This window comes from Panthera tigris, chromosome A2 (assembly GCF_018350195.1).
Source record: "Panthera tigris isolate Pti1 chromosome A2, P.tigris_Pti1_mat1.1, whole genome shotgun sequence".
In the NCBI taxonomy this organism is placed as follows: domain Eukaryota; kingdom Metazoa; phylum Chordata; class Mammalia; order Carnivora; family Felidae; genus Panthera; species Panthera tigris.
In genome coordinates, this window is record NC_056661.1 from 155312906 (window position 1) to 155339241 (window position 26336).

Genomic DNA, 26336 nt, shown 5'->3' on the forward strand with positions numbered 1-26336 from the left:
TTTTTTTCTTTTTTGATCCCTGTGATGGCTCAGAGTGCCCAGCACATAATAGCTGCTTAATACGTAAGTAGATACTGAAGGGGCGATAGGAGCCCCGGGGCATTATTAAATACCGTCTCCAACCCTACCCGTCTCTGTCTCAGATTTCCCTCTGCAGATCGAATGATGCTGAAAATAAAAACAAATGTCTGAATTGTCCCAGATGAAGTGATCCCAGGGACAGAGTATTTTAAGATTCTTGTGCCCCCTCGTGGAGCACAAGGGACATTAGAAAAGAAAACCTTGTTAAGAATAAGGAGGACGAGGGACGAATGAGGGACTCAGGGATGAGGAAGGAAGTTTGGTTGCCAGGGAAACCGTGGCATCTCTTCCCAGCCACCCCCAGAAGCCTTTTCCTCTCCTTCATGCTCATCCAAATAATTTCTCTTTTTAGGGTTTTAGCATCATACACGCGTGCCCTCGTCCTTTTCCTGTCTCTTGTATCTCTTTGGTCACCATCTGCTTCTCTGCTCCCTCTTTCGCTACAAGGGAAGGGATGAGACACAGTGGAACACGAATTAAAAAGCCCAAAATCCAAATCAATAGTCAAAATCCCTCAGTGTGGTTTCTGCTACTAACAAATGCGCACTTCCAGCCGACACGAGAACAGTCGGCTGAACGCCTTGGCCCCTCCCCGCCGCAAAGCCTCACCCAAGCTCCCCCAAGATGTCTACTTGCCACAGAAAGATCAACAAAAGGAGACTCTCCAGGTGACTGAAATTAACCAAGTAAGTCACCTGAGTCGGCATCTTCATAATTGTCCACCTGTCTGCCACCACACCACATCCCGCTGCAGGCGTTTCCCGACTCTCTCACTCCCCAGTGTGGACAGACGGGACTTTGAGAGAACAGGGTGTGAGGCAGGGTCCAGCTCACTTTGAGGGCTGGAGGGTAACAGCCTAGGCTTAGGCATCCGTACACTGGGGACTTGACCGTGTGTGTGCGATTCGCAGGGCCCACACGCGAATACGTTTCTCTTCTCCCTGAGAACTTAGTGAAGGAGAATCTGGCTGGATTCTGTTGTTCTCACATTGGCTGACAATCAGAAACCCAAATATCCTCCGCCCAACCCCAGAGGGAGGGCTCCCGGAGAGGGTGGGGTTTTTGCACAAATGTCTACCTCACCCGGCTCAGTGTGAGACTCCAGGCGCAGAGGTAGAAGCCAGAGTCACTGAGGAGGAGCTTCTGAGAACTCAAGATGAACTGGCCGTCCTGGGGCCTGGAGGCTGTGAAGTTCCGTGGTGCCTCAGGGTCTACCTGGCCAATATTTAGGGAGCGGAAGAGCAGCTGGGGGGGCCCTCCCTCGGCCTGCCGGTACCAATATAGATAAGGGTTTGATTCCCCCTTCACGATGCACTCCAGGGAGAGCGGGCTGCCCACAAGCTGCACCTTGACAGGTGGCCATTGGTGGATGGTCTGAGCGCTGACACCTGAGGGAAAAGTGAAAGGCCCCTTAGAGTGGAGGATCCCAGCCAAGCTTGCCTTCCTGCCTGACGTAGGGGAGGCTCAGGCCCTCCCATGGCTCGGGCACGTGGGATCCATCAAAAAGAGTAGACTGCACCCTCCCTCTGGCCAAGGGCGCAGAGGGACACTGGACAAGGGGAGACCACGAGAGCAAACTCCTTCCCAGAGGATAGAGAAAACTAAGATTCAGCACGCCAGCCCCTGGGAGTCAAGTCCCATATTTATTCCAGAAAATGGAAGGAATGTACCAAAGAGGTCAATCCGACAGCTGAGGCTCTGGATGCATGGGGTTGGCGTGAGGGCTTGAGGGGAGGCTTGCCAGAGAGAGCGGTACCCACCTAAGAAAGTGCCCAGGAGAAGGGCAAGGAGACAGCAGGACATAGTTCAAGCCAGCCTCCGCTCATCTGGTACGGGTGGGCTCATCTGGGCCAGAGCTGTGGCTGTGGGGCCCCTCCCTCTCGCAGACCTGTTGCCACAGAACAGAGCGCTCATTTCCCCTCAAGCTGGGGCGGAAATGAGGCTGGTCTTTTCTTAAGTGTGTGATGAATCACCCCATCCTCCCTGGGAACCAGCTTTACCCTGTACTGGTTATCTTTATTGAAATCTTGCAAGTCCTAGTATGTAAATATATTTAATGACTCATTATTTCCCTGTAAACAACAGATGACTCTCTGGCTCCCCCTGGAGACCATCGAGAAGCTTCGAAACCATCAGAGAAAGCGTGACCCTGGCAGGACGATGAAAAGAGATCTCAGTCTCTGAAGCTGGAAACCGGCTTTAGGACATGTCACCTGGGTGGCTGGAAAGGACACCAAAGCGGATCACAGCTCAAGAGATTTAGGTCTTCAGGGTATTCAAAGCAAAAAAAGGCTCAGTTCTGAGGGAAGGAAGCTGTTCTGACAGCCAACCGAGGGATCTGCAACCTCCTCGTCCCTGGCAGACAGAATCTGAGACCTGGACAGGCAGAGTCAACTACTGAACCCATCAAAGTTAGAACCTAGGTTCCGTGTGCCTCTAAGGACCTCACTAGATCTAATTTATGCTCCAAAATGCAACACGAGTAGTGAAAACGTCATGGGGACTTAGGATCAAACAGATTGGGGTTCAAATCACAGCCCTACCTCTTTCTGGTTTAGGAACTCTTAGAAAGTCCTGATCTTCAATTCTGTCATCTACAAAAGTAAAAGGAGTATAACACTTACAAACTGGTTGAAAGATGCATGTTGCCGGGTACAGGCAACTCTTACAAGGGTTGGCTGTTTTTTGAAGTCCAGGGAAAGCCTGTGCCTGCAGTAGACGAGAAGATTTACAGTGGGGTGGGATGGGGGTGGGGGGCTGAGGGAATGACAGAGAAGCAAGAAGCATTGCCAGACCATCAGTTCATAGTAGCTAAGGCTGAGAATCTGCTAGGCAGCTGGTAGAACCTCATTCTGCTGAAATGAGTCGTAAGACCCCAAGATGGCGGGAAGACGGCCGACGCGTGCCTCAGAACCTCCTCTGCCCTCTTCCTTTGCCATGCTCTGTCCCCTGAACGATTCGTTTTCAAAACATTTATTCACTTTGGGTTGCATGTGATGGAGTGGTTTAAGGTGAGCACCTAGGAAAGGAGGCAGTAGAAGTGACCCAACAGGGAGAGTGAGCCTGCAGTACATTGGGCATTTGTGATGCGTCCCATTTCATCAGGGTCGAGTAACACAATTCAAAGTTCACGCTGGGGTTCTGGCTTCTAACAGAGTTTCAGCTGCCACACTGTATTTGTGGGACCGTATTCTGGGTTTTTTTTTTAAAAAATCCTTTTCAGTTGAATGAATCCTTTTATAGTATTTATTTAAATAATGGTAAAGCAAGTGGTAAGCATAGCATGCATCCTGTGAACATTTAGAACACATGAAAAATTGCTGTAGCCAATTAGTTGTTCAATCTCCATTTTTATGTCTGTTGATAGGACTCCGTATAACATGTATGCAAGTCAGGACTGCAGGGAGTAAGCCCAAGATGGACACGTGCCCACAGGCATACCCACAGCCTCTTTTCTCCTTTTCTTTCCCTTTCTGTCCTCCTTCCTGTCTGCTCGCAGAATTTGTACTGCGTGAGTGAAGGGAGGGAGACAGAGAGGGGCCGCAGATACAGGGAGAAGGGAACTGTTCTCCCTCTTGATGAGGCTGCATCATCGTTTCATTTGGCTGGCAGGCTTTCACACCAGCTAAGGCCATGTGGGCCCCGCACGGCCCGTGAGAGCCGACGTAACTCATCGCCCGCATTGGCTCAGTGTCAGCACCACGCACGAGAGCAATGCCGCCTTCCTCCCTAGAGACGGCACCACAGACTGGAGGGCGAAGAGACGTGTCCTCCAGATCAGGGCAGCCAGCTGGCTCGTGACTCCCTGATCACTGTCACAACTCAGTAGCTTGGAGCTCCTTCCATATGGTTCATGCCTTAGAAAAATATCCCTCACTCTCCATCCCCGTCTGCAATATTCCTTGTTCATCCAATTCATTCATATATTGAAATGTGCATGAGAATACAAGTCCTCTGCTCTGTTTCCGCCCATCTCCGAGCGGGAGGAACCAGCCATGTCTCCGGCCCAGACGAGGAGGTGTCAACCAGACAAGCTGAACTGAAGGCTGGCTTGAACTATACTGTCTCCTTGCCCTTCTGGGCACTTTCTTAGGTGGGTGCCCGCCTCTCTGGCAAGCCTCCCCTCAAATCCTCTTGCTACCATATTGGGTTTCTTTCTCCATGCTAGATTCTTAATGAATCACTACTGACAGGATATAGCTTTATGCGTGAGGAGAATGACAATAAATAGAACTCTTCTCTTTTTCATTTTAAAACTGAAATCTCTCCCTAAATGATGGATTTGAAAGATTCTTACAGGATCTATTTGTTCCTCTATAAAGGAGTTAAAAATTACTTGGGCTAATGGAAAGGGAGGCGAGTCAACAAAGGAGATGTTCCTGAACTTCTCTGATCTCTCTCTCTCTGTGCCCTGGCCTCTACATCCTGATCAGGAAAAGAAATGAGAGACAGGTGCAGAATCAGAAGCTCAAAGTTTCTTGCAGACGACAGTGATTCTGATTTCCAGGGTGAGGACTACAAGGTCCCCGGTCCCCATGTGTCACAGACTGGGAAGTAGAAATGGTTTGTGGTAAGCAGAGTAATGCCCCTGCCAAGTTGTCAACGTCCTCATTCCCAGAACCTGTGAATATGTTGGGTTACATAGCAAAGGAGAATTAGGGTTGAAGGTAGAATTAAGGTTCCTAATCAGCTTTGTGTAAAATAGGGACATTATCTTGGATTATCCAGGTGTGCCCAATGTAAGCACGAGAATCGTAAACGTGGAAGGGGAAAACAGAAGAGAAAGAGGTTTGCTGATGGAAACAGGGTCGGAGAGATGCTATGTTTCTGGCCTTGAAGGCCGACGGGGGCCACGAGCCAAGGAACGCAGATGGCCTCTAGAAGTGGCAAAAGGCCAGGAAATGGATTCTCTTCTAGAACCTTCAGAAAGGAACTCAGCCCAGCTGACACCTTGGTGTTAGCTCAGCAAAACCTGCGTCAAACTTTTGAATTATGGAACTGTAAGATAATAAATGTGCGTTGCTTTTGGCCACTAAGTTTGTGGCAATTTATTACGGCAGCAATGGAAAACAAAGACATGTCTCCACAATGCTTCTTGACAGAGAGACCCAAAACAGTCTCTAAGGACCCCCAGGAACTCAGGATAGATCCGGTATAGCCATGCTCTCACTCGTGTCAGAACAGATGAACTGGGAGAAGCCACCAAGACTGGAGAGACCTCCTGGTTGAAATAGGAAAGACATAGAGCATCCTGCATGGATCAGCAGAGGTTGAGGAACAGACACACCAAAGAGGAGCAGACATAGGTGGAGACAGATGGTGAACACCCAGTATGAAGGAGAATTCTGCAGAAAAGATGAACAATGACCAAAGACCGAGTACCCTGCCTGACAATGCCTTGACACTTTGTTTTTTGTTTTACTTTTTAAAGAACACATCTCTCGATTCATTTTTTTAACGTTTATTCATTTTTGAGAGACAGAGAGAGACAGAGCACGAGCAGGGGAGGGGCAGAGAGAGAGGGACACACAGAATCCGAAGCGGGCTCCAGGCTGTGAGCTGTCAGCACAGAGTCTGACGCGAGGCTCAAATTCACGAACTGTTGAGATCAGGACCTGAGTGGAAGTGGAACGCTTAACCGACTGAGCCACCCAGGCACTCCAATTCCTTGACACTTTGTAAGTTCTCCATAACTTAGATACCACCAGGAAGAAGGATGAGGAGAAAAGCATGGCCTACCTAACGAACCCCCAAATAAACCAGGCGTATCCCGATGGAATGGGGACTTAAAAATAAAATTGTATTGGGATATCTGGGTGGCTCAGTTGGTTAAGCATCTGACTTCGACTCAGGTCATGATCTCACGGTTCGTGGGTTCGAGCCCCATGTCAGGCTCCGGTGCTGGCAGTCAGTGCCTGGAACCTGCTTTCATTTCTGTGTCTCCCTCTCTCTGCCTCTCCTCACTCATAGAGTCTCTCTGTCTCTCTCTCCCCCGCAAAAATAATAAATGTTAAAACAATTTTTTTAATAAAAATAAAATAAAATGATATTAACTTTAGAAAATAACATTATTTTGCCTACCCATACTTGGGGTCCCAAATTTCATTGCCAACTTACATGCATGTTAACTTCAACATTAAAGAGGCGCCATGGAAAACACAAAAATAAATAAGATGTGATACTTGCCTTCTGATAACTTATATCCACCAAGGAAGGTAAGAGGTGGAAAAGTCATTCAGATGGCAAATGGTAAAGGAGTTTGGAGAGTTCTGCTTCCCTCTATGATGAAGAAACTGGTATCCAATTAGTCCCCTGTATTAGTTTCCTTGGGCCACTGTAACCAAGTGCTGCACCCTGTGTGGCTTAGAACACCAGAAATTTATTGTCTCACAATTCTGGAGTTTAGAAGTCTAAAATCAAGATGACGGCAGGGCCATGCTCCCTCTGAAATGTGGAGGGAAATTCTCTCTTGCCCGTTCCTACCTCTGTTGGCTTACTGACAATGTTTGGCGCTCCTTTGGTTGGTAGCTACCTCCGAAATTCCAACTCTGCCCCTGTCATCACATGGTGCTGTCCCTGCACATCCCCCCTTACATGGCGGTCTTCTTTTCAGAACACCAGTCCTCTCGGATCAGGAGCCCACGCTGCTCCACTAGGACCTCATCCTAACTCAACTGATCACACCCACAATGACCCTGGAGCCGGTGAAAAGATCTTGCAAAAGCCTTGCAAAAACGAAAATAATTCAGAACTGGGAGATACACACTACAAGAAATGTTAAAGGATATCTTTCAGGCAGAATGAAAAAAATAGAAAAGTCCAGATGGAGTCGGTAAGGCAGCTGTCAGGGAAGGCTGGGGGCTAGGATGAAAAAGGAGGGAAAAAGCTTACATGTACAGCACTGACTAATATCGTGAACATAAATATTTCCTCCAGGGCCAAAGTCACGCCGTCTACGGTTTAACGACTAGCGGATGATATTTGCGAATATTTAACATTTGGGTCTCATGAACTGCAAGCCAGCTACAAAATACGACTGATGAAATGTCAATACTAAATATGGGATAAATGTAAAAATGACATTTTTATTTTTTAAATATTTTAAAAAATAAATTATTTTCTACTGCCAACCGAAATGAAGTAAGGGACAAAATATAAAAACCAAAAGTGGCTAGGGGGTCCCCGGGTGGCTGTCAGTGAATCATTCGACTTCTGCTCAGGTCATGATCTCATGGTTTGTGAGTTCAAGCCACACATCAGGCTCTCTGATGTCAGCGCAGAGCCCGCTTTGGATCCTCTGCCCCCCTCTCTCTCTGCTCCTCCCCCACTTGCACGCTCTCTCAAATACATAAACAAACAAACAAACAAACAAACAATAGTGGTTAGGGGCACCTAGGTGACTCAGTTGGTTAAGTGTCGGATTCTTGATTTCAGCTCAGGTCATGATCTCAAGGTTTATCAGTTCAAGTCCCATGTCGGGCTCTGTGCTGACAGTGCAGAACCTACTCGGAGTTCTCTCTCCCTCTCTCTGCCCTTATCCCACTCATTCTCTCTGTCTCTCAAAATAAATAAATAAATTTTCAAAAATTAAAAAAAAAAAAAACAATAGTGGTTAAGACATTAGACATCAGGCAAGGAAGAACAGGAAAAGTCAGGTGAATTTTATAATTACCAGAGCTGCTCCTTTGAGAGAATTTCCGGGCTGTGGCAAACAGGGGGGAAACCCAGGCGGAGACCAGCAACCCCTTTGAGCTGCGAAGGGAGAGCCACCCAGAAAGAGAATTTGAGAGATCTTCACATCGTTAGTATTTAGCAGAGTGCCGATCAGAGCACAGATGCAAAGAAACTATCTGAGACGGGAAACACCACCATCCAAAAGGATTAAAGAGAACAGTGACTGGATTTCACATGGGGCCAGAAATAGTGCATATTCTCACCAGCCAGATCAGAAAACCTTAAAATTCACGGAGCATTGTGTAGAGAACTCAGAAGTGTTTTGCCTCAGGGGTGGAGAATAATTATCCCTAGCCTAAATGCTGGTCTGGTCCCACCTGACAAATATTTAAAGCCAGACACAAAAGAATCAAGTGTTTCCAAGTTGTTTCCAAGTGAGTTAACTGTGTTCTAAAATAGAGCCCAAGAATATTTATAGGAATATAAAAATCCCAATACAAAAGTAGAATTCAACGCGTGGTATGCCATAAAAAAAATTACCGGGCATGCAAAGAAGAGGAAAAATATAATTCACGATGAGGAGAAAAATGAATCAATAAGAACTAACCCAGAACTGACACGGATACGAGAATTAAAAGACAAAGATATTAGCATGGCTATTACAAGTTATCCCATATGTTCAAGAGCCTATAGGGAAGATGTAGCATGTTAAGTACAGACATAGAAGATCTTTTTTTTAAAAGCCCCAAATCAAACTCTTCGAGAGGAAAACTACAACATCTGAAATGAAAAACAAATACACTGGTATAGATGAATGGCCTATCAGACAGTGCAGACAAAAAAACTATTAATGAACTAACATAGCATTAAACACAAACCAAAATGAAATAGAGAAAAAGAATTTTTGAAAAATAAACAGACCTTCAGTGAGGTATAGGACAACTTCAAATGTCCTAATATACTTGTAATTAGAGTCCCCCCTACAAAAGAAGAGTGATGGAAAGAAGGGAAAAAAATTACAAGGGGAGACTGGGTGGCTCAGTCGGTTAAGCGTCCAACTTTAGCTTAGGTCATGATCTCATGGTTCAGGATCATGAATTCAAGCCCCGCATGGGGCTCTGTGCTGACAGCTTGGAGCCTGGAGCCTGCTTCGGATTCTGTGTCTCCCTCTCTCTGTGCTCCTTCCCTGCTCACGCTCTCTCTCTCTCTCAAAAATGAATAAACATTAAAAAAATTACAAGAAATCATGACTGAAAATTTTCCAAATTTGATAAAACTCTAAACCCACAGATCCAAGAAGCTTGACAAAACCCAAGCATCACACACACACACACACACACACACACACACACACACATGCATATCCCTCCCCAAGAATACCACAATCAAATTGCTCAAAACTATTGTTAGAGAGGGCACCTGGGTGGCTCAGTAGGTTATGCGCCCTACTTAACCTCAGGTCATGATCTAGCGGTTCGTGGGTTTGATCCCCATGTCAGGCTCTGCACTGATAACTCAGAGCCTGAAACCTACTTCAGATTCTGTGTCTCCCTTTCTCTCTGCCCCTCCCCTGCTTGTGTTCTGTCACTTTCTCTCTCTCGCTCTTTCTCAAAAATAAACATTAAAAATTAAAAAAAAAACATTGTTATAGAGATCTTAAAAGCAGCCAGAGAATAAAGACCATTTCATACAGAGGAATAAGAGAAGGAAGCAGAAGTTTTCTTGATGAACACAATGCAAGAAGGAAAACAGTAGAGCAACACCTTTAGTAATAGAAAAATAGTATCAATCTAGGGATGCCTGTGTGGCTCAGTCAGTTAAGCATCTGACTCTAGATTTTGGCTCAGGTCATGATCTCACCATTTGTAAGTTCAAGCCCCACATCGGGCTCTGCAATGACATTGCAGAGTGTGCTTGGGATTTTCTCTGCCCTCTCTGCTCCTCTGCTGCCCTCTCTCTCTCTCTCTCTCAAAATAGGGGCCTGGGTGGCTCAGTCGGTTAAGTGTCTGACTTCAGCTCAGGTCATGACCTCACGGTTTGTGCTTTTGAGCCCCACATCAGGCTCTGTGCTGACAGCTCAGAGCTTAGAGCCTGCTTCAGATTGTGTCTCCCTCTCTCTCTGTCTCTCCCTTGCTCATGCTTGGTGTCTCTCTCTCTCTCTCTCTCTTTCTCTCTCTCAAAAATAAAATAAAAACATTAATTTTTTTTTAAAATAAATACATTTTTTTTAAAAAGGAAAAATAGTGTAAATCTATAATTCCATACCAAGTGAAAAGCTTCATAAAATTCTCTTAAATGTGCTTGTTCTTTTGCCAGATCTCCATTCTGGATGCCAGCTACCTTTTCCCTCTTCTGTCCACAGCCATCCTCATTACTGTCCCAGACAGTTCAGGTTGTGAAGAGAGTAGCCTGTAAAAGCGGGACCGTGGGTCAGCTTTGCCTTGGAAAGCAGTTCCATCATCACTTCATTTTACACACGCTTCATGGTTTCTGGCATTAACCACTCCCCTGTCCCCCTTCACTGAAAGCGATTCATCAAACTTCTAGTAGACAAAGTTAAGTCTCCATCTAGGGAGAATTCTGCTGGTTAGAAAATAAGGTTTTTCTCCTTGTTGTTACCCACAAAAATTGGCAAAATTACAAGGATCGTTGGGGAGGGTGGTAAGTGTAATTTAGTGCTCGGATCTTGAAGTTACAGTGGCCCAATTCATCAGGGAAAAGTCCAAGTGAAAGACCAGAGTTTTAGTGAGATATCAGGACTGACTGGGGAGTACTTACATAGAGATAATAATTGAAAGGTCTGGAACAGGTGAGATCGCCAAAGTAACAAGTGAGAGAAAAGAACAAACACAATTCCAAAAACAGGAATTGCTGAAAATCCAGACTTTTTGACAAAGGAAAGGAAAAAAAAAAAAAAAAAAAAGCTTGAGAAAGGAAGCAGGTAGTCCTAGAAGTAAGAAGAAAAATGGGATGGCACCTGGGAGCCAGGAGGAGATGGTGGCCAGAAAGAGAGGGTGAGAATATTTAAAAGGCCATAAAAAGGTCAATAAAATCTGGAGTCAAACCACTGGTATCATTGATGAGAGGTGGTGAGGGCAGGGCGGTGGATGTGAACATTCCCGAATGATAGCAGGCGGGCAGAGAGAACAGGGAGAGGTTAAGGGGGGCAGAAGCGTTGAGGCAAGTCTTTTATCCCAAGGAAATTGCAATCTGGGTATGTTCGAAAGCCAAGAGGAGGAAATCTGAGAAGACAGGAAAATGGAAGAGGCTGAAGAGAGAAGGTCACTGAGACACAAGGCAAGTACAAGGCAATTAATTCTTGGGCCCCAGGAGAGGCCCAAGAAATACGAGGAAAAAAAACACAAAATGTCTAACGGATAGACGTGCAACGAGGAGGGTCAATAGACGTACAGATAGATGCCTAATCTAATGATCGGTGAAATGTGAAGCTTTAAAAAAACAAAGAAACACCATTTCACTCATCAAAGTGGCAAAATGAAAAGAATCAGTAATATCTGACGCTGGTGGGCATGTGGGGAAATGCACTCAGTTTTCACAGCTGGAAAGTAAACTGCAGTAGTCTTTGTGGAGGGTAATTTGGCAATGTTTACTAAAAATGCACATAACACTGACGGAACGATTCACTTCAAAGAAACAGTTCCGTAAAAACACACGTACTTGCAGGCAGTAAGTTTTGCTAGGATTTATGTTACGGCGTTGCTTATAAGTGGCAAGACGTAGGAAACACATAAATATCCATCCGTAAAGGAATGGGAAATAACTATCCATAACATACCATACTATGCAGCAGTATTGTTGAATGAAATAAAGCAATTTGTTGTACCATGGAAATAGTCCCAAGATAGGCTGTTAAGTGAAAAAAAAAAAAAAAAAAAAACCAAGTTGCCGAATAATATATATAAAGCAATATGAATTATATCAAAACACACTCACAAACATACACAAAGCAGCTTCTTCTCTGTACGTGTGTGTGCATATGCTCACAGACACATTCATTCAACCAGTAGTAATGGATTGCCTGCTATACATTCCCCTGGGGCTTATATGTTAGGGAGGGATGCAAATAAAGAGAGAGATAAAGGGCTGGAAAAATGCACACCAGACTGGTAATGATAGTCGCTTCTGAAAAATAAAGCAGGGGAGGGAAATGTCGAGAGAGACTTTGATTTGCAGGGTTTGTGTTTTTGGAGGCAGAGGGATTTATGTAACACTTACCGAGTACCATTGACTGAGCCCGAGCCTCACTCCGCTTATTTTGAGCAGGGAACTAAATGAATTGAGGTCATTAGGCTCGAACCCTATCTTCTCTTTTTCAGTCCATAGTAAAACCTGTTGAGGAAAGCATCTAAAAAAAGGTGCCAGAATAGTTCACACTCACAGGACGTGGGGTGGTCCAGCTGGAGGTGCCTAGGGGAAAGGCACCAGGGATGGCATGAGCGAATGATCCAAGGCAGGGAGAGACGATAGGTGGATGGGAAGTGCCAAGAGAAAAGATGCTGAGGACGAACTGTCTTGTAAAATAAAGGCATCCGTGCTTGGCCCAAGAGGTGTGAGATTTAAGACCTTGAGGGGTTCCGCACTAGAGAGACTGAGCTCCTACACGGACGTGGGGGCGGGGAGGGGCACTGGAGAAAAGAACAGGAATAGCCACCGAATCTCTAGAATGTGAAAGGGGTCCGCAGAGCACCATTTCGAGAGGAGTGTGGACTTGAGATGATGAGCGGAGGCAGGGTGGGAGACGCGCCCGCCACCCTCCGGGGCCGCTCCTGCCGGGCTGCTGTTGAGAGCTCGCCAGGGGACAGAAAGGCGGGAGAGGCGGTGGCCAAAGAGGACGGCGAGATGGGGCAAAGGTGCCAATGTCGAGACACGGTTGACAGAAAGAGAAAACTATATACAACAGAGCAGACACCAGCCGCATAGAGTCAACAGCGACAGGGATGAGCCTGTGTGCTACCAAGGGGATGGAGGGTGACAATCGAGTCACGCCGCGGTGGAAGAGGGTGCTCTGGGCTCCAGGCGTGGCTTCCCTGGGTCACGGAAAGCTGGGCAGGAGGCACAAAGGACGGCGGTTCAGAGGAAAGGCAGAAGGAGAAGCCGGGCGCCCGGCTGCTGTCCCTCCCAGAGCCAGGTGCCCCAAAGTGGAAAACTCGAGCTCAGGATGGGAGAGGCCAGGGCACCCCATCTCTCCGCACACCCTGAGACTGCAGACTTGTAATGAGTCACGTCAGTAGCAACGATTACGTGACCCGTCAGGGATGTTTATCCCTCACTGCATCCCTGGGAGCTGGGAGGATGTGACAAAGCCGCGCTTACGCCTCGGCTTCAGCCCTCACTGCTCTCTGTTGAAAGTTAGGTCCTCCGTGATAATGGGGTTTCTCTCACTGACGCAAGTTGAGACAGAGGCGAGTTGGAAACAATTCCGGAAAGTAAAGACTTACTAAAGAAAGCGTCTTAGGAAGCACAAGAAGCTGCCTAGGCACACTGAAAATAAAGGACAAAGAAATCCCCCAAACAAGTGTTTTCGTTGCTGGATTAAAGAGGTATAGGGCATGGGCAATTTCTTTTTTCTAACAGATAACACAGAGTGAGGAGTTGCTGGCCTCAGGTGCGAGCTAGTTGTTTTCACGTATCATTGCCCCGAAAGTAAAGCTGAGTCATCCCAAGGGGTAGTTGGTGTTCCATTTAACTAGCAGGGGACTCTTAAAAACTGAGAACAAACTGAGGGCTGATGGGGGAGTGGGAAGGGGGTGGGTGGGTGATGGGTATTGAAGAGGGCATCTTTTGGGATGAGCACTGGGTGTTGTATGGAAACCAATGTGACAATAAATTTCATATATTTAAAAAAAAAATTGCAGGGGACTAAATCCCTTGCCCAAGGTCACACAACACAGGCATCATCTGGGCTGGTCTAACGCCGACTGACTACAAAGCTCGTGTGTTCAATCCACTCCACTGCATTAATCCTCATCATGGAGCGAGAACAGCAGGGACTCAACACTGCCGCTGAGCAGAGGCAGGGAGGCCTTCCCGGTCGCCTGTTAGTGTTTACGCTTCGTCGGGCACCGTTCTCAGCATCGAGATGTTTAAGGACTCTATCCCGACAAAGACCTTGCGTTCCAGGGGTTTTCTTATTAACCCCACTCCACAGGTAAGAAAGCTGAGGCACAGCGGACTTATACAATTCTGCCCACGGCCACCAGATGAGCGGGTAGTTGAACGTAGAGGCCAACCCGAGGTAGTCTGACTCCAAAGAGCCACATGGGGTAAATGCTTGCTTTTGCTTCCCCCGAGGATAGAGAATCAAGAAAAAGCTGGGGTTGGAGGCAAGCAATGAAGTACTTTTAATTCTCCTCTTCACGAGAGTGTTGGACAGCCAAAAGACAAAGCAACAAGATTGACTTTTCTGCTGGCGTATACGTTCGTAGCGTTAAGAATGTCAGGTATTTGAAAGACGGGGGAATCTCACAGAAACTGAGAATTCCAGGGTTACTAAATGACTTTGTGGACTAAGTGTCTCTCAGCGAAGCCAAATATGCTCAAAGGAAGAATTGTGAAGAGATCAGGGAATATGAGAAAGAGAAAAAAGTTCAAAGTGAGTTGAATCAGACTACAAAAATACTCCTTCTCCTCCTCCTAAACATTTATATGCAGAGGGCATTGTTATAGACAGCATGTTCCCCTGGATGAGAGTGATCAGCCAACATGCTCAGAACCACCTCCAGAAGATAGCGTCAACAAACAATGGACGGAAGATTTGATTAAATGACCAATAATATCTCCTTAACTGCAATTCATTAAAAATGTTAAGTACATCATGCCTATTCTTTGAATGATTCAGAGTCTATGATCCTAGATACAAAACAAGATTCTAAGGACATAGCCACAGAAACAGTCTGCTGATTATATATAAAACAAGACAAGCGTGCACGCACACACAGACACACACAGACACACACACACACACACACCCTGAGAGAGAAAAGGAGAGCTGGCTTCTGCATATTTCATAAAAGCCCTAGGTGTGGCCACTACCTCTAGGCTTAATGAAACAATAATTAGAGAAGAAAAAAAACATGAAGAAGAAGCCCCTGTTGTGTCATTTTTACTAATAGCAGAGGCTGGTCTAGATCAGGTGAACTCCCATATTTCTTCTGAACAATGTCCCAAGTCCAAGGAAAGTAAAGGATAAGAAGATAAAGAAAGAAGGTGGTGTAGAACAACTGGTCTAGACTTCAAAAATATCAGTGGAATGAAAAACCAAGGGAGAAGGCATTAAAACATAGTTTGTAATGTGCATGTGCCATACTACCTACAAATGGCACATATCTAACATTTCCATATGTTACATATCTAACACTATGGGAACATTAGAATCTGTTAGAGAGACAAGAAAGCAAGCAGAGAAATTAAGTGTAGAGGTAAGTAGTTTGCGAGACATTGGCAGTATTCATAAGATGTGCTCAATATAGATAAATAAGTTAGTGACTTCTGGCATATATATGACTAGATAAAATGTAACCCAAATGTGCCGAATATAGATAGAAAGGGATGGGGGGGAGGGGAAGGAAGGAAGGAAGGAAGGAAGGAGAAGGAAAGAAGGAAGGAGAAGGAAGGAAGGAAGGAGATGGAAGGAAGGAAGGAAGGAAGGAAGGAGAAGGAAAGAAGGAAGGAGAAGGAAGGAAAGAAGGAAGGAAAGAGGAAGGAGAAGGAAGGAAGGAAGGAAGGAAGGAAGGAAGGAAGGAAGGAAGGAAGGGAAGGAGTAAGGGAGGGAGGGAGGGAAGAAGCAAGAAAGCAGCTGGTGCAAGTGATGCTAACCACATCAGCAGAGGGCAGAGGGCCAGGCCTTCAGAGCAGTTTCCAACTAAAGGCAGGGCAGCAAACACAGGCACCTAAGAGAAGATCTGGGGAGGATGTGATCACGAGGATCTCGTTAAAGGAGTGGCAGTGGTCACCAGGGCCTGTAAGAGGGAGAGCACTTGGCTCCTAACATGGGAAATTATCACCAAGTATTAGCTATTGTCTCTAGAATAAATAAACAAAATAATTACTGTCATTTTTGAACCCTTGAATTAAACGTATGCGAAAATAAAATCATCTCTTTAGTTGATTACATTGGGAACTGTTTGTCTAGGTAAGTCTGCCTATGAGCCCATAGATTCATTAATTCCCACAATGGCAAGGTCCTCATAGTTCATTAAGGTCAATCCATTATATTTATGGATGAAAATAAGGAGTCCTAAAGTTAAGTAATTTTTGTCTCTTGACACCCATAGCTTGGTAGGGGTGAAGCCAGGACTTGAACCCAAGCATTCATGGAGTGAGAAATTAGGGCCTGAGAACCTAAGATAAGGGGTAGTTGAGACAGGAGTGGCTGGCAACAAGGAAAGTATTCCCCCCTGTAAGGAGGCTTTGGCTCCAAACAGACATGTGAAAGGACTCACAGAATGTCCAAGAAGGACAGAGAAAGGGATCAGTTGGTCAATGGCAGAAGACAACTTCAAAGAAGCCAGCTTTCCCGCAGTTTTATGAGAGTAAGGGTTTAACTCCCTTAAAAAAAACACTAGGTAGATGACAGGAAGGAAGTAATAGGGTAAGGACATCTCCAGGAGATCTGCTTTGGTGACCACCAAACGATCTCTCTGTGGTGCCACCATACCCCCAGTGAAGTTCTTGTGGCCCAAGTTGCAATCCCAAGTTTTCCAGGCTCGTGAATTCATACCAGCACAGAAAAGGTGGATCAGTCTCTCATGGGCTATTCAAGATCAAAGGTTGCTCGATAAGCTAGAATGCCAACCTGTGAATTTAAAATTCAATAATGAAAAATAAAATCATTGTGGGTTCTGGGGAACTGCTCTTTAGGCAGCACTTAGTTCCCTTGGGAGAAGGCATTGTAGGAAGGCAGACGATAACTGGAAAGTCATATGAGGAGTACAGGTGGCTCAGACGGTTTATTATATCCCACTGGTTAATCTGATGCATCCACTTGAACAAGAGGAATTCTCCTGCATTAGGAACCACTCACTCATTTCTGCATTCCTTCTTCCGTTCATCCAGCATATAACTTTTATCTTATCCACTCAGATCATGGTGACACCCTGCTCTCTATCTCCTCAGTCCGTAGAATGGCCCCCTTGCAGTCATATTAAACAATGGACATCCTCGTCTGGGAAGGGAGACCTAACCAGAGTGTGGTGGTACAGTCTTCGTAGATGAATATTTAGTTTACTTATCCCTTCTCTTAACTGAGCCCAATACCCTCCCATAATTACATTATTGTTTACATAAATTCTCTATTAATTACTTTTGTACCTATAAACAATATTCACACTTGGCACATCCTTATAATCTATATTCCTTTATCCCTTAAAAATCCATACTATCCCTAGACTCCTCACTTCATAATGTGATATCCCTGGTACCCTAAATTTCATCTTTGTTTCTTCTCCTTCCTCCCATGCACTACCTTTGTCATCTATAATTTCACTGTCACATTGTGAAGGCTGACACCATCCACATTCTATTCTGTAGCATGGCCAAGTATTATGTATTTTGTCTATAAAGTTAACTCTCAAAGCTGAAAAGTTAAAATAGTGTTTGTTATCACGAATTCATAAATAATTGTTTACTGCAAAGTCATACAGGCATAATTACAGTTACTCTCTTGTATAACTTTTATTGGTTTCACTGGAATCAGAATTCTCCTTTCTTTAGACGGGTTGGCTAACTGTCATATTTTCCCTTTATTTCTCCTTGCGGTCTACCAGTAAATGATTCCGTTGTGGCAAAAACTGCTGGTTGTCCCCCAGTATCTGTTCTCTACTTTTCTTCTCTAATAAACCAAAATTAAATTTAGTTGGGCAGATGGAAATTTGGAATTAAAAAAGCACTTTTTCCAGATTTGCTTATAGCGAATCATATGACAGGGATGTAAGCTCTGGTGTGGTAGGCAACTTCCACTGACAGTCCTAAAAGGAAGTTGATCCCTTTCTTTGTTCTGCTCCTTGGTGACTGAGCCGGATGCCTTCACTCACGTTTGGACCACGAGTGAGTGCTCTGGGGACACAAAGCAGAAAGTTGTTCCAGGTCCTAGGCTCTGCGCAGCTTCTACAACTGCCCTGAACTACTGACATTCAGGCTTTCGTGCAAAAGAGAATAAACTTCTTTCTTGCCCAAACCACCCCCACAGTCTTTTTACCAGCTCTCTGCTGCCTCACTCTGGGCTTCTTCTATGTAAATTAAAACAAGGAAGTTTTGTTTGATTATTTAACATCTCCTACAGGCAGAAGAATGCATAACCTAATTGATATAAACCCAAAAAGGACACTCCTGTTTTTGACACCTGCCTACCTCATTTACTTCACAAGACAACACTTGGAAGATAGATGCTCAGAGTTGATTTCCAGGCACAGATGTAGGAAACAAAGCAGGACACGAGGATCACGTGAATGAGTCTAGTGGCATTCATTCCTAGTCAAATGTATTTTAGAGCTGACCGTTGATGTAAACCAATGGTGTCATTTCACTGACTAGGATGCACCCCAGACAGGAAAGCAGAGGGAAAAGGAAGAAAAGAGGAAGACGAAAATAAGGCTTTTAACATAAAATGTTCCATTCAGGCAATATTTCATCCCAAAGACCTTAAATTTACAGAAAAGCTCAAGGCAGAAGCACATCTGCATAGTCACTTCACCTGTTCAACTCAAGCTCTCTTCATTCTATAATTTCTGGACCTACCTGTCTAATAATTCTATATTCACCTTTCCATATCCAAGACTATCTCTTTAAATATCCACAGTTTATTATGCTGGTTCTCTCCTCTTTATTCTTTTCAAAATTCTGTCCCTTCCTTCTTGCTAACTATTATCAAGACCTCCAGAGCTCTTGAGTGAACCAGAAATGTGTCCCCTCTGTCCCTGGGTCATATTCATATAAAGACCCCACCCCCTGGGAGTGGGGGTGAGCAGAAAATCACTTAGCCACAGGGATGGAGTATAGGGAGGAAACAATGGCAGTCTGGTGGATAAGTTGCTCACACACAGATGCTCAGATAAATCCGTAATCAAAAAGAAATCTGAATGCTTGGCCAAGGGGAAGTAAATTTCCTGAGGTCAATCCTTTGTTGGTGTCTTTGATCTTCTTTAGTGATGGGTGAGTCCTGCCACCCCCAGCCTCAGAGCCTGTGCACATGATTTGCTTGCTTTCCCGTGTCCTAGCTAGGGGTTTGGGATTTAGATTACTCTTGCATTCAAGAAGCCTGGATTAGAAGGAGAGTGAACAATAACACTTTGCCCTTATAGACTCTGTATGTACCACTTCTATATTTTCACATATATTATCTCACATATTTCACATATATTATCTATGTATTTTCACATATATTATCTCATTTAATCCTCATAACACCCCTGAAAGACAGCCAGTTAGTTCTTTAATTTTTTTTTTAATAATTTACTTTTAAAACAAAATTTATGGGGTCCCACAAGCGTCCAACTCTGGATTTCGGCTCAGGTCATGACCTCCCAGTTTGTGGGTTCCAGCCCTGCACTGGGCTCTGTGCTGACTGTGCAGAGTCTGCTTGGGATTCTGTCTCTCCCTCTGTCTCTCTGCCTCTCCCCCACACTCCCTTTGTCTGTCTGTCTGTCTGTCTGTCTCTGTCAAAATAAATAATCTTTAAAAATAAAATAAAACAAAACAAAATTTGCTGTGTACTGTATTATGTATGTGTACTATATTGTGATTACGTATGTTTGCATGAGGTATGTCTTAATCTTTACAAGACTTCCAGTACCTAGACCATACTTTACAGCTGAGGAAACCAAGGTGCCCTATTAGTAAGTGTTACCAGTATAAATAAATTGATAAAAAGCTTTTTAATGATCATATGCACAGCTGATGGGCTTATATGACAGTATGGTATTTCTGGAGAACAATTTGCATACCTATGTAAAGTCTTAAAAAGGCAAAGACCTTGAGTCAACAATCCCACTTCCAGGAGTGTGATATAAGAAAATCATCATAAATTTAACATCCCAGGTATAAGAACGTCCATTGCAGAGTTGTTTATAATTGTCAAAAACAATACTAAAATAAGCTAAATGTTCAACCAGAGGAAGTTAGAAGGCACATTATAGTATACAAAATGGACTAATGTTCATATGTCAAGACTTGTTTTAGGAGATTATTTAATGATACAGAAAATAATTATATTGGCATGCAAAACCATTTATTGCTACGTGAAAAATGTATAGCTTTTACTTTAAGATGATAGATTGAAAAAAATATCATTTACTGCTCCTCACTGTGAAAAAAGCAAAAAGCAATGAACTACCGAGGTACAGGTATTAGTAACGACTCACAAAAGAAAAGAAGTTAATATGGCTGCTGAATACCGAAAGGAAAATATTAACAAAACAAGATCTTACGCGTTTCTGAAAGATCAAAACTAGCTATGGCCAAAGTGATACATAAATCAGAATGGAGAGAGACACGCCTTAGCACAGGTAGCAGAGAAAGCAGGAAGTGAGACAGGGCCATTCCACAAAGTCCCTGAATCCACAGGGACATAGCCAGAACATGAGAAAGAACTTCAAGCAACACGGTTGGTGGAAGAACTTCTATTCAATGGGTTCTGGGTCAGAGTCTCCTTCCTGACCTCCACATGTATGAATATGTTTAGAGAACATGTCTAGAACATGAAGCTGGAAAAACATCCTGCAAAAGAATTAGTGTTGACCTAAGACGGGCACTGGCTTCCAGAGAAGAGGTTGCCAGCTTGTTTATCTTCCAGTGAAGGCTGCCAGCCCACCCACCACGCCCACAAACAGAGCGCGTGTGGCCGGTCTTCTCATGCAGGGAAGAGGCCACCACTTCGGGAGAAATGTGAGTCAGCTCCAGGCAATCACCACCATTTTTTTTTCATAAATGTGGTTGGATAACTGAGTGTCAGCAGATATTTTGTTTAAACAAGAGAGCAGCTGTGGTAAAGAGAATGTTATAGATTTATCAAACCACTTTATTATCCTCTTGGGACTCCAGGAAAATGACATTTCCCTGTCCCCTTGGGTCTAGATGGAACCAGATGACTAGTCCTGAAAAGTGGAATGTGAGCAGAAGCATATGACGTCTCCAGGTTTGGCCCCAAACTCCAAATCTCCAACACATGATTCCCCCCCCCCCCTTCACCTTTTGTGTCAACCATGGGAGGGCGTGGGCACTCTCATCCTGGATCTTTGAGTCACCTCTTTTAGGAGAGATGCCCAGGTGAGCTTCCTGACCAGGAAAATATGCATTGGCCTTCATGTGAAAAGAAAAGGAAACAAAGAGACTTCTGTTGGGTTGAGGTATTAAAAATTGGAAGACTGTTACAAGTTACATTAATTACTCTTACTTATGTAGTAACATAATTTCATAAAAGAGAAAGACCAAGGCAATCAAAGAAAATATGGACTTCAGGAAACAGATCATTCAGAGAAAAGACAAGGACATTGATTTAATTGTAAGTGTCTTTTTTCTCTTCGGGAAAGTCTCAGGATCTATTGCGCTCATTCATTAGAAAACAGATAACATAAAAACAAACAAACAAAAATCAAAGAATAAGAAAGTGTTCATGGACATTACATGAAAATTTCAGGAGAAAAACTGGAAAAATCTAGACCTCAAGCAAGCAAACACCCAGGACAGGTGGAAAACATGAGGGGAAAAGGTAAGCAGTAACGGGTAAATGTTTCTGACATATTTTCATCAGGTGGTCACTATCTCAGCTTGAATGAATGATCTCCGTGACCAAAGGGAAATTTGGTGGCTGTTGCATAATAGTGACAAGCAGGACTATGCCTGGAACCCAGAGAATTCCCTGGGATGTGTTCCTCTGTCCAATATTCCTAGGTAACAAAAGCTGCCGCAACCCAATGAAGCTGGGACCTCACAGACTCAGCACCTCTGGGAACAAAGATGTGATTCATCCCAAGAAAGAATTCTTTCCTGCTAAGGTGCTGGAGAGGGTAGGAATGGAGAGTTGAAGAAGGTCACAATGACTAGAAATTTAAAACTCATGACCAGTTACAGAAGCCAGAACCCAGGCAGATGTGTTCTGTATTATTTAATGCTTTCCTTTTCTCCCTTCTCCAAAACACAGAAACATACACATTATAGGAGGAGCCCTAACAGTGTGGGTTTCAGATGCCGAGATTCAAACTTCTGTTCCATCTCCTGGCCTCTTAATACGACTCAGGTAATTAACTACTTTTTTTGATGTAATGACTCCAGCACCCACAAGAACAATCTCTTTCCTCCAGGTACCAGCAGAACACATTAGCTGTTGTCACAGGCAAACTCCAAACTTCATAGTGGCACAAGCACGGTAGGAGTTTATTTCTTGCTTATGTTAAGTCCTCAGTGGTGGTTTCTGGTTGACAGGAGTCCTCTCTCCAAGCAGTAATTCAGAGGCTGAGGAGTTGTTTTTTCCCCACCTGCCTTTTTAACAATGTAACTTCCAGGATTCTTCTACTCATCTACATCAAGTCAGTAAAGAGAAAAGAGATAGATAAACATTCCTGTCTATTAAGCTTCTTGACCTGGAGGTGACAACAGGTTATCTATAACTGCAAACACTGGGGAAGACTGGTCACATGGTTTCCCCTGGAATCTCTTCTCTCTGTCTCTCTCTGTCTCTGCCTCTCTTCTCCCTTCATCTTCCAGCTTCACTGTGTCTTTTCTGTTTCCCCAGGTCCTCTTCCTTCGATCTCAGATTCCACATGAAAATCTCTAAGTGGCTCTTCAGGAAAGGTATATGGTGATTTTCACATTTTGGGGGAAAGGAACAGAGGCCTTAATAGATAATAATCATTATCTACAGAAAAGGAACTCAGGGTCATTGCATCCTTGCCTTCAAGATACTACCAATGTTTTCTTCAGGAACCTGGTTTGTTTACACTTTTGCTTCATCAGGAGATTAGAAAGATAGTTATCTTTTAATATCTCAAATAATACAGAAATAATCATTCATGGATTTTCCCACAAGACTCTTGGAAAGTAGACATAAGTTCCTCCCCCAGGGACAGTAATAATTATGACCACAATACACTCTCATTTTTGGTAGATTAGGAACCCGTGGAGGATCCAGCTTCAGGTGGCCACCGATGGGCCACCAATTTCTCTGTAATCATTACCCACCAGCCACTGAGGAAGCCAGCAGCCCTGATTAGTGGGGTTGACAACCACATCTCCTTCGACCAATACCTTTTACTGAGAAGAAAGGAAGTTTGATCCCCTTGACTGCCCTTCCCCTTGGAAATTTCCATCCAATTGCTGTTTGAAAAATAATTAAACACAAACCCCTAAGCACCCATCCCTCTATTATGTAAAACAGTTCAGTCCGGCTCACTGGCCCCTATATCCAAATTTACATATGCATACAATACTCAGCCAAAAAAAAAAAAAAAAGTCAGGGATAACAGTCAACCCCACTAGCACTGGGTTAACGGAAGCATCCTGCAGTATAGGATCCTGCACACTGCAATCACCCCTTCCCCCCACCGCCACAGCTCACCAACACATTTCCTTCAAACAAAACAAAACAACCTTCCCCAAGGAGACTATTCAAAGCAGCTGCTAAGAGGGAAAAACCAAAAATATTCTCTATCATATTATACTAACTTCTATTGCTTGAATGTTGTCTCTCTGCCAACCAGTTTCTTAGCAGCCTTTTTTTGAAATTATTCAATGGCATTTAGCAGATGGAAAAACCCTAGATCACAGAGAAAGGCACACATCATAATCATACACAAACTTATCAGTCTCAACAAAAACAGTCTTAAAGTCCTTAATCATTTATTTACAAAGGCAGGAAAATGTTTTCATTTGGAAAAACAGACTAAGGGACATAACCGGAGAATACACTTACCACTAACAAAGCAGATCTAGTATGAACAGACACATGGTAAAATCACTTCAATTTAATTAGTGTAAACTACAGAAATTCCCCGTTGTAAGTAGCACTATCACTACTACAAAGAAGAAAGAAAGAAAGAAAGAAAGAAAGAAAGAAAGAAAGAAAGAGAAAGGAAGAAGAAAGAAAGAAAGAAGAAAGAAAGGGAAAGAAAGAAAGAAGGAAAGAAGAAAGAAAGGGAAAGAAAGAAAGAAAGAAAGAAAGAAAGAAAGAAAGAAAGAAAGAAGGAAGAAAGAAAGGGAAAGAAAGAAAGAAAGAAGAAAGAAAGGGAAAGAAAGAAAGAAAGAAGGAAGGAAGGAAGAAAGGGAAAGAAAGAAAGAAAGAAAGAAAGAAGAAAGAAAGGGAAAGAGAAAGAAAGAAAGAAAGAAGAAAGAAAGGGAAAGAAAGAAAGAAGAAAGAAAGAGAAAGAAAGAAAGAAAGAAAGAAAGAAAGAAAGAAGGAAAGAAAGAAGGAAGGAAAGAAGGAAGGAAAGAGAAAGAAAAAGGGTGTTTGGAAGGAGAATTGCTTCGTAAATATGCTGACAGAAGAACATTTTGTCAGCATTCTTCTGGGTGTTCAGAATCTAAGGCATTCACCGAGGAAGCTATCCTAAAATCTTAAACTTTCTAGTCAAACAAGAAATGAAAAAAAAGTAAAATAGGAGAAAGCCTTACTCTTTTTTTGTTGTTCATCCCTTGAACTATCAGCAATTGTGTCAAAAGCTATTGTAGATCATTAGATATAAAAGTCTGTAATACTTCCTACTCTGCTAGTGTTTTTGAAATCCATCCCAAGACACATCGACTCTCAGAGGAAACTTCCTTGGCCATGGTTATTCGTCTGCAGAATGAATTACCGAAAATCAGAATGTGTTGCTATGCCTTTTGCTGGACAGCTACCTCCCTCAATTCCTACCAGATTCAAATGAAAGAAAATGATGGCTCTTGGAAGCCATTAGGAATAATTATCCCTTCTACAATCTATAATTTAATCATGGGTAATTATGTGATGTAACAATAGAATAATTAGACTGTTTCTCTATCTGTGTTTGAGTGTGGCCTCATCATGCCATGTTTGCTAAATTATATTTTTATATGACCTATTAAACTTAGTCAACTTCACAAATGTCATGGCTACAAAAGATTTAAATATTTGCAATGTATGTAAAATACAAAAGATTGTATTTTAATGCCCTTCTTTAATACTAGAAAAATTGATCCAATAGCAGCTTTTATACCGAATTATTCCAATGGGCTAGACATTGTCGGGAGAAAAGCAACAGAGTCTGATGTGGAAATCATTATGGAGCACACAGTCCTGGGGGAGAGAAAGAGCTTCTCAAAAACTGCACAAGTAAATACATATTTACAAACCAGAGTAAATGTGATGAGAGTAAAGCATAGACTCCATGAGTGACTTTAATAGGATTTCAGGTTTTCCTGAAACAGCAATCTGTGAGCTGAGGTGGGTTTTTTTATTGTAGTAAAATATATACAACTTAATATTTATCATTTGAAGCACAGTTTGGTGGCATTAAATACATTCCCAATGCTGTGTGATTATCACCACTATCTATATCCAAATTTTTTTCATCTCTCCCAACACAAACTCTGTACCTATTAAATAATAACCATTCCTTGCTTTCTCCCAGCCCCTGGTAGTCTCTATTCTATTTTTCTGCTTCCATGAATTTGTCTGTTCTAGATACCTTATAAAACTAGAATTATACATGGGGCACCTGGGTGGTTCAGTGGGTTAAGCGTCCGACTTCAGCTCAGGTCATGATCTCACAGCTTGTGGGCTTGAGCCCTGTGTCGAGCTCTGTGCTGACAACTCAGAGCCTGGAGCCTGCTTCAGATTCTGTGTCTCCCTCTCTCTCTGCCCCTCCCCCAATTGCGCTCACGCTCTCTCTCTCTCTCTCTCTCAAAAATGAATAAAAATTTTTAAAAAGCTAGAATCATAAGCTATTTGTCTTTCTGTATCTGGCTTATTTCAACAAGTCATATCTTAATTAAAACTTTCAAGGTGAGCCTTGTAGCATATATCGAAATGTGGCTCCTTTTTCTGGTTGAATAATGTTCCATTATGTGTATATACCAATTTTTGGTATCTATCATCTATCTATCTATCTATCTATCATCGATAGATGCTTGGATTGCTCCCATCTTCTGACTATTGTGAATAGTGCTGCTATGAACATGATGTACAAATATCTGTTCTAGTCCCTGCTTTCAATTATTTTGGGTATATACGTAGGAATGAACTTGCTGGGTTAGGTGGTAGTTCTTTGTTTAACTTTTTAGAAAACCATCAAAATGTTTTCCATCGTTGCTGCACTATTTGACATTTTCATCAGTGATCCACGAGTTCCAATTTTTCCACATCCTCACCAACACTTGTTGTTGTCCATTTTGTTAATTATAGCCATCCTAGCACGTGTGAAGTGGTATCTCATTGGGGTTTTGATTCACATTTCCCTAATTGACAAATGATGTTGAGTGTCTTTTCATGTGCTTATTCGTCATCTGTATTGGCCATATCTCTTCTTTGGGGAACAAATGTTCTTACTTTTGATGAAGTTCAATGTATCTGTTTTTTCTTTTGATTCCTATGGTTTTGGTGTCATGTCTATGAA

General features: G+C 43.4%; 1 gene segment (V, D, J or C); it reads right to left on the bottom strand.

Annotated features, from left to right (window-relative positions):
• Positions 1-1155: 1155 nt before the first annotated feature.
• LOC102970938 lies at positions 1156-2031 on the bottom strand. The segment is given in 2 exon segments: positions 1156-1469; positions 1842-2031. Coding segments are annotated over 2 exon segments (357 nt in total).
• Between the last annotated feature and the right edge of the window lie 24305 nt (positions 2032-26336).